This window comes from Mandrillus leucophaeus, unplaced genomic scaffold, assembly GCF_000951045.1.
Source record: "Mandrillus leucophaeus isolate KB7577 unplaced genomic scaffold, Mleu.le_1.0 Scaffold255, whole genome shotgun sequence".
Lineage (NCBI taxonomy): Eukaryota > Metazoa > Chordata > Mammalia > Primates > Cercopithecidae > Mandrillus > Mandrillus leucophaeus.
Window position 1 is genome coordinate 804,123 of NW_012102643.1, and position 14,529 is coordinate 818,651.

Genomic DNA, 14,529 nt, shown 5'->3' on the forward strand with positions numbered 1-14,529 from the left:
TCAATGTAGCCACTAACTCCTGACTCAAGCCATTCTCCCGCCTCAGCCTCCTGAGTAGCTGGGACAACAGGTGCATTCCACCACAACTGGCTGAGAAAAGACCCCTTTCTAATCTTATCCTGGGGGCTGATAAAATTAAGTTGGAGCAATTTATTGCTTCTGGTCACCTGTGAGTGGATTGGGTGGGGCTTTGGGGAGGCTGCTTCTGGTCACTTTGAAGGAGCTAATTTCTGGGTATGCCGTGTTTGAGAACTCCCCTTACTGCGTGAACAGGAAAGTGGTTGGGTCAGGCCAAAGGAAAAAGGTAGGAGAGAGTGATGGCTTTAAACAGCACTTCCAGCCCAGCTCTCACACTAGATTCCGGGGCCTCTTTCATAGCCTAGTGACCGGAGGTGGCCTGAGGTGTGGAGGGAGCAGGGAGATGAAGCGCGAAGTCCGGGGAGCAAGCTGATGGCTGTTGGGAACAGGCTCAGAGGTGGCTTCTCCTCTTTGTGGGTTGATTGGATGCCACCTGCTTTCTGACTTATTTTCTGGGATCGGCTGGGGTAGGACAGATGCCCCACACTTTGCTTTGGTTGGGTTGGAGGGGATGCCAGAGGGTAGCAGGCACAGTGGAGGACAGTAGGCCCCACCTGCAGAGTCGCTTGTTGCTTTTGGGACCTTTGCAGCCACTAAAACTCTTAATAGGGGGCGCTGGAGTAGGTGGGAAAGGAATCCAAGAAATGTAAGCTCTCTGACTCTTTGGAATCTGTCCTGCTGGTCCTACAAAGAGCCCTCACAGAAGTGAGGAGACAGGACCTCCGGCCTGAGTCACCCCCCAGAGACCTCTGCCTGTGACTAGGCTGAGGACCTTAGAACGAGACCTGTTAGAGAAAGGTTGAGTATCCAGGGCTAATCTGTTCCCCTTACCTTACGTAGATGCTGTGAGCCACAGCACACTGGCTGGAACGTCTGCCTATCTTATATTCCCCACTCTTTCTAGTTTCCACCCCAGACTAGGTCCACTGAGAATGAAAACTGAAGCCTCCGTGGCAAATAGGCATCTAGGGCCCCCAATTGTTAGGGTGTTTTCGAGGGGGTCGCCATCTTTCTTGGATACAAGTCCTCTTCAATCTGGACCTGAAGTTATAAGTGCACCCTGACCAGGCTTGGCGTTGCTTTGTTCACTGAAATTGAGATTGAATATCTGCCCGTAACCTTTGTCTTTGGAGGGTCCCTACTGGTGTTGACTTCCACACACTGAGCCATCTGGCTGGGATTGTCCATTTTAAATATTGAAAGTCACCCAGACGATTGTTCAGTGGACTGTTTAAACCTGCCAAACATGTTCACGCGGGCCATTATCTTCATGTCACTCCATGTGGTTGAGCAGATGATATTGTTGGGACGAATGACAAAAAAAGTATCCCCCTTCCCCATGTTCTAAAATGTGTGTTTTGCTCTGACTTTGCAAGGACAAAGCTCCGTGATGAGCATGGTGTGTGCCTGGTCTTACGAGGGTGTGATGGTCTCTTTCAGATCGAAGCAAAGCCGAAATGGATTTGAAGGAGCTGAGCGAGTCGGTCCAGCAACAGTCCACCCCTGTTCCTCTCATCTCTCCCAAGCGCCAGATTCGTAGCAGGTTCCAGCTGAATCTTGACAAGACCATAGAGAGTTGCAAAGCACAATTAGGTATATCTTTGGTTTTGTTTTTTTTTCCCAGCAGTATCATTGTTATCTTTACTGGTAGGGATACTACCCTGATGAAATCAAGGTTGAATCCTGGCTGCTTTTAGCAGCTGCTTTAACTTTGAACGATTTGCTCAGCTAAAATATATTTCCACTCATGGCAAAAGACTTCAGACTTGATAGTTAATTCGGGGCTCTTTGAACTCATCAGTTTATTCTTTGGTGAAAGCAGCCTGGAAACTCGAGATACAGGTTTGAAGCATCAAGGTTTACGAGCAGAATGAGGATCTTCTGAGTTTGCCTCTGCTCTCCTTCTCAGTACACATCAGTGTCTCCACACGAGTAGTCAGTGTGTTCTGCAGGTGTCCGACACGAAACCCTTTCCCTCCAGACTGGTCTCCTCCCTACCTGGTAAACCCTGCTTCTGTAGCTGTTGCCTTCCTTCCTCTTCCCTGTGCTGCCTGCCTTCATACTGCCTACCTGAATCCTGCCTTCTGTGAGGCTGAGCTCAGATCTCACCTCCTCCAGGAAGTCTTCCCTGACTGCCCTCCCCATCTGCCCTCCTCCTTTGGTACTTTATTGCTCAGAAGTAGCAATGTTCCCTTTGTGTGGAGGTGTCCCTCCCAATCTAGACTGGAAGCTCCTTGAGGGCAGGGAGGCTGTTTTATGAGGATTTACCTTCTCTATGGTACTTGGTCTGTCCACATGGTAGATGCTCTGGAATGTTTGTTGAATAAGTAAGTAAAGCTAGGAGGGCATTTGTAAAGAAGTTAGGGATGGCTGGGCCCCTGGAGAGCAAGTTTCTCTGAGCATCTTCAGGTGAGAAAGCAGCTAGAGTTAGGGACCATCTGGGGCTGTCCAGAGGACACCACTTCCCATTGGGTTGCCTGTTTGGTGAGGACATTGGGTGGCATGGGTGAAATTTGGCATGCCATTTAAATTATCCTCTTGGGTCCTTCCATGCAGCTGGTCCAGCTCTTGGTTTATTTTTATTGCTAATAAGAATTGTATTATTTCTATTTACTGAGTGTTTCCTTTGACACTATGCTAAGCACTGCATATAGATCGTCTTGGGAGGTTGATACTTTATCAGTCCCATTTTGCAGATACAGAAACTGAGGCTCAGAGAGATAAATAACTTGTTCAGGGTCAACCAGTAATAAAAACAGAAGAGCAGGATTTGAATTCATATCCTTTGGACTCCAGTACCCAAGCTTTTCCTATCACATACGTGGTTACACTTTTTGTTCTTGTTTCCAATCATTAGCTACCAGTAGCACAAGCCTAGGATCCCAGACTTATACCAGACCTGGGTGTTTGTATTTTGGCTTGTGTTCTTCCCGTGTTGCCCTGGCTAGCCTTGAACTCTTGGGTTCAAGCAGTTCTTCTGCCTCAGCCTCCTGAATATCTGGGACCACAGGTGCGCACCATTGTGCCTGGCTGGACTTGTGTTTTTGATTGAACCCTGGTGGAGGCAGATATATTCCCCAATGATCCTGCTGATCCCCCATGCCCTGGGCTGTTCATGGCTCTGATACTTTTGCAGGTTTCTTTTTCGTGTGTCTAGGTCGGACAGTGGCACCATTCACAGTGGCCATTGCTCTAGAATGAAGAGATTGCACAGACTTGATTGGGTTTTCTTTCCTCTTTCCAAAAGTTTAGGATATAGTATTATCTCCTATAGTATGATGGCATAACATATGGTTGGGAGCAGGAGCCATAAATGGGTTAAATGGAACTATTGTTAGAAATGTGCTTTTGCCCATTTTGTTTGTGAAATACCTGCTAGTTTGTGCTTCTCCCTTTTGAAAGAAACAGAAGTATGTGACTTTTCTCCTGACTCCTTTACCAGTGGAAGAGCAGTGCACACCGAGTGGCAGTTGACTTTCCACATGAGTGCAGGGAACAAGAGAGAGGGCCGGGCACCCGGGTCACCTGGAGACAAGTGTGTCCTTTGCCTAGTGGAGCGATTGGCTTTCCTGTCCCAGCCAATGCCTGGCAGGCCGGTGACCCAGAGCAGCTAGATTTTCCGCTCTTTCATCAGAAGCCCCTGCTTTGATTTCTTTGTGAAATTTCCTGATTCGTGAATTGGACAACACATTTATAAATTAAAAGCAGACAAGATACCCTGTGGAGCAAACCAGTGCCTCTCCCATGAAACATGTCTGCAAGCTAGATGTGGCTTGTGGGCTGTTTGCAACCTCTGCTTTAAGGCTTTGGCTTATTTTCTTTGGCCTAGACACAAAGGATCAAGAACTTTAACGCTTTGGAAACCCAAGGGAAGAGTGTTGGTGGGGAGCCAGGAACGCAGGGTACTGGCCTGGCCTCTGTCTTGTGTCCTAGGGCAGGTGATATCCCTGGGCCTCTGTTTTCTAATCTGTAAACTGGATCAGTTTGAACAGCTTATCCCTGCTGTTCCCTTCCAGCCCTCTCATTCTCAGTAATCCCAATTAGTTATCAACGTTGCAAAAATTTGGCACCACATATTTAGCGCCATATAAATTTAAAATTTCTGTTGGTAGGTCCTGTGTCTCCTTTGAATGTTAACACCCAAAACCCTCTCCAAAGGCAAGTGCAGCCATAGCCAGTTGCCACTTGGGTTTATTACTGGCCCCATTCAGGCCAATGTGATGTGATTTGAAATGTGCTTTTCTTATTCCGGCATTTGCTGTGGAAAGTGTTTGCATTTTTCGTCCTGCTCTTTATTTTGTGACTACGCCACATGCTGGGTTTTCTTTTTGAATTTAGGCATAAATGAAATCTCGGAAGATGTTTATACGGCCGTAGAGCACAGCGATTCGGAGGATTCTGAGAAGTCAGATAGTAGCGATAGTGAGTATATCAGTGATGATGAGCAGAAGTCCAAGAACGAGCCAGAAGACACAGAGGACAAAGAGGGTTGTCGGATGGACAAAGAGCCATCTGCTGTTAAAAAAAAGCCCAAGCCTACAAACCCAGTGGAGATTAAAGAGGAGCTGAAAAGCACATCACCAGCCAGCGAGAAGACAGACCCTGGAGCAGTCAAGGACAAGGCCAGCCCTGAGCCTGAGAAGGACTTTTCTGAAAAGGCAAAACCATCACCTCACCCCACAAAGGATAAACTGAAGGGAAAAGATGAGACGGATTCCCCAACAGTCCATTTGGGCCTGGACTCCGATTCAGAGAGTGAACTTGTCATAGATTTAGGAGAAGACCATTCTGGGCGGGAGGGTCGAAAAAATAAGAAGGAACCCAAAGAACCGTCTCCCAAACAGGATGGTAAGTGATTGTATCCATTTCCAGTTTTCTTAATTTGGTTTAGAATCCTACCTCGTACACTTACTATCAAAACTTACATGACCCTTAAACAAACAAACCAAAAGTTATGTGACCCGCTAACACACTGAGAGAGAGGCACAGTGAAGCTGTGTTTGGTTTAAGGTTACCTAGCTTGTCACAGAACAGGACCTGGACTCAAACACGGGCCTACCTACCTTTAACCTGCTCGGTATCCAATATGATTGACTTTGAGTACAGAAAGAGAAGTCTCTTAGAAAATGGTGGTTACTTTTAGTGACCAAGTCATTTTTAGTCTGAGCAGCTTCTTCTCCAATATGCTCATTTATTTCCTCAAAGTGTTTGGTAACATTTGGATCTTGTCAAATGATCCTTCATTGCTCCATTCCACAGACATCTCATTCTCTTTTGACAAGTCTTAAATGGTTAGAAGTGTTCATTTCAAACCGGGCATGGTGGCTCATGCCCGTAATGCCAGTACTTTGGGAGGCCAAGGTGGGTGGATCATTTGAGGTCAGGAGTTCAAAACCAGCTTGACCTACATAGTGAAACCCCGTCTCTACTAAAATACAAAAATTAGCCGGGCGTGGTGGCAGGTACCTGTAATCCCAGCTACTAATGAGGCTGAGGCAGGAGAATCACTTGAACCCAGGAGGAGGAGGTTGCAGTGAGCCGAGATTGTGCCACTGCACTCCAGTCTGGGTGACAGAGCAAGACTCCTCTCCAAAAAAAAAAAAAAGAAGTGTTCATTTCAAAGGTTTTGATGATTGCAGCATATCTTTCCTCCCCTCATGCCACCTAGGCATCTCCAAGTATATTTTCTTACAATAGTAGGACACTATTTGGGTGGTGTGCCAGAATACTGAGTGCTTCTTAGGGCACTAGAAAATGAAGTATGGTAGATATGTGTGTTGGCTTTTTTGGGGGGACAGACAGAGTTTGGCTCTTGTCACCTAGGCTGGAGTGCAATGGCCCAATCTCAGCTCACTGCAACCTCTGTCTCCCGGGTTCAAGTGATTCTCCTGCCTCAGCCTCCCAAGTAGCTGGGAGTAGCCTCCCACCACCACGCCTGGCTAATTTTTGTATTTTTAGTAGAAACAGGGTTTCACCATGTTGGCCAGGCTGTTCTCGAACTCCTGACCTCAGGTGAGCCACCCAGCTCAGCCTCCCAAAGTGCTGGGATTACAGGCATGAGCTACTGCGTCTGGCCATATTGGCTGTTAATCTTTTAATCTTACTGCATCTACCTTAACTGAGTCCAGAGTTTCACAACCTTGCACTCTGACAGTTTGCCCTGGATAATTCTTAGTCCTGTGTATTGGAGGATATTTTCCTGTATCCCTGGCCTCTACCAGCCAGATGGCAGCCTTACCTGCCCAGTTGTGGCAATCACAAATATGGCAATCAGTTATTGTCAAATATCCCCTGAGTCTCAGAGGCTGCTGTTATATTCTGAACCAGCAGTGACTACCCCACAGCGTAGTGCAGCCTGGGCATGTTAACAAGCCCTCAAAAGGGGTGTGTGAATGATCGGAAGGATGTCCTTCCCACTGACAAAAGTATTCACATTTTTCAGTTGGCTTGGCAGGTAGGTTAGAGGATTCAACATGCTCAGTAAAGATACTGAAGAATTAACTGAGGGCCTAGAAGAAACATTGCCCAAGGACAGATGACAGGTTGTAGCCATAAAACCTTATGTACGTGGCGAGTAACTTAAGGGATAGCCAGGTTTAAATCTTGACTGTGCCTAACTTCTATCAGGAGCTAACCTGTCAATCAAACCCTTGAATAAGATGTAACTCCATGTCCTTTGGGATTTCCGTAGTCTGGTGGCTTAAAGCAAGTCAGGGATGGGCCTTGAGAATCTTTCTGCTGTGGTTATGGTCAACCTGGAATTGACCATCCATGGTCAATTCTGGAACCTCAGCTGTCAGAGTGAGAGAGGATTCCTGCATTTCAGCTAAAGAGAATGTCTGTGAGAGATGCAGTGGAGGAAGAGAGAGATGTAGTTACATAAGGGAGGGAGGATAGGCCATCAAACCATCCTGACCCATCTGTTAGATTTATAGATGACCTCTGAAAAATTATGAGTATGTCGTGGATTGGGGTTTGAGAGACTGTCTCTGTTGTTGCAGAGAACAATAGGAGTAGGAGTAGTATTTATTTCATGAGGATTGTAGGAATATTTGGGTGCAGATGGCAGTGCTCCTACGAATGACATATTTATAGTGATCTTTCTTTCTGGAACTGATCTTTTGATTGATTGGTTTTATGCGTCCTACCTCTTCCAGAAAGAATTTGCAACAGATTGACAAGGATACATAACCATATGAAACAAGATGAAAATAAAGACATCCATGTAAAAGGAAAGTGAAAGTAGAATAGCAAGTGGTCTGGGGAAAGGTTTTATACAGAAATCTGTACTATTTCAACCTTCAGAGTTAGGGAAGTTGGCTCTGAAAGCAGAATGGGAAACACAGTACCTTAGAAGATCTCATACTTTCTGAAAAATAAAAAACCATTCTAGTTGATTAAAAGAAGTAGAGCTCTTCCTCACACTGATGTCTGAAGGGAATTTCTCCAGGAAGCTTTAGTAGACAGTGGACAATTAAGCTGAAGATGATTCTAAAACACAGTTCAGTTAGAGCAGCTTCCTAAGGCTTGGGGCAAAACCAGTTGATCTTAAATTCAGAGCTGATGGTGGTTTGGGTCTTGAAAAATTTTCATGTCGGGCTCTGCTAGAGAGCATCTTTTCAATGATGTGTTTTCACTTAAGAGTTTAGTAAGTGAAGGGCATTTTGGATTGCGCTGTTGTGACCTCCAGCTCACCTTCCACTAGGGATGCAGTTATGGGTAGAATATGAATCTTCAGATGGCAAAACAGCTTTTATAGCTAGTAACCTCAGAACAGAAGCAAAGAGAGTACACTGAAAGACTCTTTGCTGTGCTTTCACTGGCACATTAGTAATTTCCATCCTTCTACAAAGGGGATGCTAATTTTTCTCTTAAAAAGTCGTTGCTTTATAAATGAAAAACAGTGACCAGTGACAGATTCAGGAATAAGTAGGTTAATTTGATAGGTCAGCTTCTCAGGTGCTGACCCTTTAAAAAAATTTGCCCTTTTTTTCCGCTACAGGTGATTGATTATGTCCTCCAAATTTCTGGGACAAATGAAATTTCCTATAGCCTCATTTTGTCTCCATAAACCATCAGGATTCCTAGAAATTTAGATATTTTGGTATCTAAATAACTCCATACAATTTTGAGCCTGGAATCTTATCAGATTGTATACTCCAGTTCTTTATTTGGCAGAGAGCCAGCTGTGATCACTGCAGAGCAGTAACCCCTCGGCCCTGCTGGCTGTTTCAGGAGAACAAATCAGGAGAGAGAAAAACGACCATTTTGAGGTTGCCCTTACAGTGGGGAGACAGGCTAGCTAATCAACAATAACAGTATATTTTTTGGTGATGTGGCAGGAAAAAAAGGCATTGAAGGCACTTATGCAGGTTAGAAGCTCTGCTAAGGCACTGCCCCCATGCCCTCCTCTTAGAAGGGCCCCGTTCAACACCTCATCTGCACCTGGAAGAGGCGGGGACAGTGCCCCATATCTGGCAGGTGGCCCTGGAAGCACCGGAGTTCTTCACTGCAGGAAGCCCTCCTTCTGGACCCACCCTGGGCTCTTGTCGACCAGCTTGGCTGGATTCTCCTCTCTGGGGAAGCAGGAGGGCCAGCAACAAGTGATAACCATCGAGAACTCCCCCTGAAGTCAGAATAGTCAGCTTGTCTCTTCTCCTCCTTGGCTTCTTAAAACCCACAGCTTACTGAATGAAAATCCTTGGAGTAATTAAGCTCATGTCTTTTTCTGGGTAATACTGATCTTAAAAAGACAGACATAGGCCAGGCACAGTGACTCACGCCTATAATCCCAGCACTTCGGGAGGCTGAGGCAGGCGGATCACGAGGTCAGGAGATCAAGACCATCCTGGCTAACACAGTGAAACCCCGCCTCCACTGAGAATACAAAAAATTAGCTGGGTGTGGTGGCGGGCACCTGTAGTCCCAGCTCCTCTGGAGGCTGAGGCAGGAGAGTGGTGTGAACCAGGGAGGCAGAGCTTGCAGTGAGCCGAGATCGCGCCACTGCACTCCAGCCTGGGCAACAGAGTGAGACTCCGTCTCAAAAAAAATAAAAAATAAAAATAAAAAAGACAGACATAATCCTTATTTAAAGGAGTTTGATGTCAGGGAGTATAGTCCAAGATCAGGGGTGCTAGCTTGTACCTGGGTGTGGTGTGTGTTCCCCAGATACTCTCTCTGGGGCACAGGCTCACCTAACCGGGGGCTGAGGCCTGTGCATCCATAACTGAGCCACCTTTACAAATAAGCACCCATGTGGTCATCCCCTCTACCTGCTGCTCAGTGCTTCTGGCTCTAACCTGCCTTCCAGCCCCTCCTCCTTGCCTGCCCTCACTTACCCAAATGCTTTCTGTTCCTACACATATCTTGGCTGATGCTGTTCCCTCTAGATTCTCACTTTCCGCCTGTTGAAATCCTACCCTTTATTCCTTACCAGCCCAGCTCTTCCAAGATGATATACTCCATATGGCAGTATTTTTCAAACTTGAGTCATTCACATTCATTGTCTTTCCCGTTCTCAAGTCCTGCTTGTATAATTTTTGACTTAATATTTTTATTTAAAGAATCTGTGTTTTTTTTTTTTTTTTTGAGATGGAGTCTTGCCCTGTCACCGAGGCTGGAGTGCAATGGGGCGGTTTCGGCTCACTGCAACCTCTGCCTCCCGGGTTCAAGCGATTCTCCTGCCTCAGCCTCCCGAGTAGCTGGGATTATAGGCACACACCACCACACCCGGCTAATTTTTTGTATCTTTAATAGAGATGGGGTATCACCATGTTGGCCAGGCTGGTCTCAAACTCCTGACCTCGTGATCTGCCCGCTTCGGCCTCCCAAAGTGCTGGGATTACAGGTGTGAGCCACTGCACCAGGCCAAGAATCTCATTCTTTAAACATATAATTAAGCACATTTAAAACGGGACACGGTAGCACGTCCCATATAGTCCCAGCTACTCGGGAGGCTGAAGTGGCTCACTTGAGCCCAGCCTGGGTGATATAGCAAAACTCTCTCTCTTTAAAAAATAAAATAAAATAGGCCGGGCATGGTGGCTCACGCCTGTAATTCCAGCACTTTGGGAGGCCGAAGTGGGTGGTCATGAGGTCAGGAGTTCAAGACCAGCCTGGCCAAGATGGTGAAACCCCGTCTCTACTAAAAATAAAAAAAATTAGCTGGGCGCAGCGGCAGGCGCCTGTATCCCAGGTACTCAGGAGGCTGAGGCAGGAGAATCGCTTGAACTCAGAGGGCGGAGGTTGCAGTGAGCCAAGATAGTGCCACTGTACTTCAGCCTGGGCAACAGAGTGAGATTCCATCTCAATAAATAAAATAAAATAAACTCTTTATTTATTTTTCATTTATTATTATTTTGAGACAGAGTCTCACCTTGTCACCCAGGCTGGAGTGCAATGGCATGGTCTTGGTTCCCTGCAACCTCCGCGTCCCGGGTTCAAGCAATTCTTCTGCCTCAGCCTCCCGAGTAGCTGGGATTACAGGCATGTGCCATCATACCCGGCTAATTTTTGTATTTTCAGTAGAGACGGGGTTTCACTATGTTGGCCAGGCTGGTCTCGAGCTCCTGACCTTGTGATCCACCCACCTCAGCCTCCCAAAGTGTTGGTATTACAGGCATGAGCCACTGGGCCCAGCCTATTAGTGATGTTTTTTGAGAAGGAGTTTCATTCACTCTGCCTCACAGGCTGGAGTGCAGTGGCGCGATCTCGGCTCACTGCAACTTCCGCCTCCCGGGTTCAAGCAGTTCTGCCTCAGTTTCCCAAGTGCACCACCACGTCTGGCTAAGTTTTTTGTATTTTTAGTAGAGACGGGATTTTGCCATGTTGGTCAGGCTGGTCTCAAAATCCTGACCTCAGGTGATCCGCCCGCCTCAGCCTCCCGAAGTGCTGGGATTACAGGCGTGAGCCACCATGCTTGGCCTCAATTTATTTTTTTATTAAAAAAATTCCCCCTGAAAAAACCATCTGCAAGTATAAAACTCATTTTAGACTTGAACACCACCCAATAAGAACAGTAGCGCACAGTATACATAAAAGCTGGTGACAGGAATAAATCCAATCAAAACCAAAGCACTGCTACTCAATCCTAGATCAGTACCATTACGTTGGGGGAAGGTTCTGGCCTTGGGGCAGAATTTGTGTTCCTGGTATTGTCATGGCTATCAGTACCGCCTTCAGACTTTGTCCTGGAGGGAATCAGAAGAGATAAAAAGAATGCTTTTCTTTCTGGGTGATTGAGTGTTACTTACTTCTTTGACCATTCGGAGGCCATCTGGTTCTTTGGAGTATTGCTTTCTACCTTCTCTAGCCAAAGAATTTCTCTTCATCTCTCGATTCACTTCCGCTGGGTCTCTCTCAAAGTGCCAACTAGATTTTAACTTTGCGAAAAGGGCGTGAACATAGATTGAATCTGTTCGCTCACTGCGTTGTCCACTAGGTGTAGGGGAGCTTGAGCATAGGAGCCGGGTCTTGCTTGCCTCATTGGCCCCCAGAGGTGTTGACTTGTATCTCAGATGTGAGCCGGCGCTCAGTAAAGGAGGCCGGTGCTCGTGGAGATGGAAGACGCAGCAGAAGTGGCCTCAGCGTTAGGTGAGAATGTACTCCTCCAGCGCGGTGTGCCTGGCACGCCGAATTGGTTCGGCTTTCCTGGCTTTCGTAGGTTTTACCCAGAACTTGCTGGCGTCAAGACCCTGCAGGCGAACCTGAGTGAAATCGCGGTTTTTGTTTGTTTTTTCTTCATGCATTGGCTAGTTGTAGGTAAAGCTCCACCATCCACGACGGCGGGCAGCCAGTCTCCCCCGGAAACGCCGGTGCTCACCCGCTCTTCCGCCCAAACTCCCGCGGCTGGCGCCACAGCTACCACCAGCACGTCCTCCACGGTCACCGTCACGGCCCCGGCCCCCGCCGCCACAGGAAGCCCGGTGAAAAAGCAGAGGCCGCTTTTACCGAAGGAGACTGCCCCGGCCGTGCAGCGGGTCGTGTGGAACTCATCAAGTAAGTTTCAAACGTCCTCCCAAAAGTGGCACATGCAGAAGATGCAGCGTCAGCAGCAGCAGCAGCAGCAGCAAAACCAGCAGCAGCAGCCTCAGTCTTCCCAGGGGACGAGATATCAGACCAGACAGGCTGTGAAAGGTACCGAGCCTCCCCTTCTGTTCTCCGTGGCGCCCGCTCCCATTTTGCCACATCGACAGGAGAAAGTCATTGCTCTTTTGTTTTTTTTTTTTTTTTAGTTCTCGTTTGTTTCCCGGCCATTGTATCTTGAAGGCCTTGCACATTTCATTTGGCATTATTTTTAAAAAGTGTTTTGCTACTTGCTCTTTTACTTTCAAAAAGTTTTTTTGTTCATTTTATAAATTATACATGCATATATTCTCCTTAAAAGGGGGGCAGAAAGTTTTACATAAAAGTTTATTGTCCCGTTTACCTTCCATTTCATTCTCTCCCTTCCACAGTGACCAGTATCAACCGTTGTAAAGGCTTTTCTATGCATGTATGCATGTATATGTATATATACATATCTGTATGTATATATGTGCGCGTCATGTATATGATGCCATAAAATTAGTCCTTTTGCCCCCTTTTTTTCTTTTTTAAAACGTAAAAATGGTACCATACTTGCTTTTTTTTTTTTCCCCACCCATTAGCATGTTTTGGAGGTCCATCCATGTCAGCACATACAGCCCTGCCTTGTTCTTTCGGACTGCTGCGTAGTATTCCATAGTTTATTTAAAGCATTCCCCTCCTGATGGGTATTTAGGTTGCTTTCAGTTTTTTTTCTACTGTGAGCAGTGCTGCAGTGAATATCTTTGTATAAATTTCCTTGTGCACATGAGGGAACCTCTTGGAATTATTTTGGAAAAAGTACAGTGCGAGAAGTTGATAGCGAAGGTTACCTTAGTAACTGGAAATTCGTCACGCACAAAAGATGAGCCAGCCTCCAGAACCACTTGCTGAAGTTGCAGAATCAGAACTCCCACCAGCCCTACAGGAGGCTCCATCTGGAGCTGAAATTAGGCCAAACACAGTGCTGATCTGACTGGTTGATACCAGTTTGTCTGGCTTTTGTGAGCATTGATGTAGATCTCTTTCTATCAGGAAACCTGCATCTAGATCCTCAAAGGCTGGGTTCTTCAACGGAAGCTCATAGTGAGTGCGCCCCTGTGAGTGGGGTTCGTGAGTAGCAGGACGTGAGGTTGAAAGGTGGCCAGGTCTTGAATTGGCCCCCAGTGAAACACTTCAAAGATGGCAAGGGAGTGGGTCCTGAAAAATTGGCCAGGCAAAATTGAGAGTACAGTTGGAGTAATCTTGCTGTTTAAAAAGTTGGTGGGGCAAAGCCAAGTCTCGGATATTTGCTGTCTCTTATACACATCTAGATGTGTATAAGAGACAGGGTTTCGGCTCACTGCAACCTCTGCCTCCCGGGTTCAAGCGATTCTCCTGCCTCAGCCTCCCGAGTAGCTGGGATTATAGGCACACACCACCACACCCGGCTAATTTTTTGTATCTTTAATAGAGATGGGGTATCACCATGTTGGCCAGGCTGGTCTCAAACTCCTGACCTCGTGATCTGCCCGCTTCGGCCTCCCAAAGTGCTGGGATTACAGGTGTGAGCCACTGCACCAGGCCAAGAATCTCATTCTTTAAACATATAATTAAGCACATTTAAAACGGGACACGGTAGCACGTCCCATATAGTCCCAGCTACTCGGGAGGCTGAAGTGGCTCACTTGAGCCCAGCCTGGGTGATATAGCAAAACTCTCTCTCTTTAAAAAATAAAATAAAATAGGCCGGGCATGGTGGCTCACGCCTGTAATTCCAGCACTTTGGGAGGCCGAAGTGGGTGGTCATGAGGTCAGGAGTTCAAGACCAGCCTGGCCAAGATGGTGAAACCCCGTCTCTACTAAAAATAAAAAAAATTAGCTGGGCGCAGCGGCAGGCGCCTGTATCCCAGGTACTCAGGAGGCTGAGGCAGGAGAATCGCTTGAACTCAGAGGGCGGAGGTTGCAGTGAGCCAAGATAGTGCCACTGTACTTCAGCCTGGGCAACAGAGTGAGATTCCATCTCAATAAATAAAATAAAATAAACTCTTTATTTATTTTTCATTTATTATTATTTTGAGACAGAGTCTCACCTTGTCACCCAGGCTGGAGTGCAATGGCATGGTCTTGGTTCCCTGCAACCTCCGCGTCCCGGGTTCAAGCAATTCTTCTGCCTCAGCCTCCCGAGTAGCTGGGATTACAGGCATGTGCCATCATACCCGGCTAATTTTTGTATTTTCAGTAGAGACGGGGTTTCACTATGTTGGCCAGGCTGGTCTCGAGCTCCTGACCTTGTGATCCACCCACCTCAGCCTCCCAAAGTGTTGGTATTACAGGCATGAGCCACTGGGCCCAGCCTATTAGTGATGTTTTTTGAGAAGGAGTTTCATTCACTCTGCCTCACAGGCT

The 14,529-nt window shown here is 46.8% G+C and overlaps 1 protein-coding gene across 9 annotated transcripts in view; it reads left to right on the forward strand.

Moving 5' to 3' along the window:
- ZMYND8 (zinc finger, MYND-type containing 8) overlaps positions 1 to 14,529 on the forward strand; it is a 165,015-nt gene that overhangs the window by 116,941 nt on the left and 33,545 nt on the right. For 5 of the 9 annotated variants that reach the window (XM_011983739.1, XM_011983743.1, XM_011983741.1 and 2 more), the window contains 3 exons: positions 1,519 to 1,671; positions 4,417 to 4,926; positions 11,833 to 12,213. In XM_011983739.1, coding sequence (XP_011839129.1) covers positions 1,519 to 1,671; positions 4,417 to 4,926; positions 11,833 to 12,213 — 1,044 coding nt within the window. The remainder of the gene's footprint in view (positions 1 to 1,518; positions 1,672 to 4,416; positions 4,927 to 11,832; positions 12,214 to 14,529) is intronic. The other 4 variants (XM_011983744.1, XM_011983747.1, XM_011983748.1 and 1 more) reach the window with 1 other exon arrangement.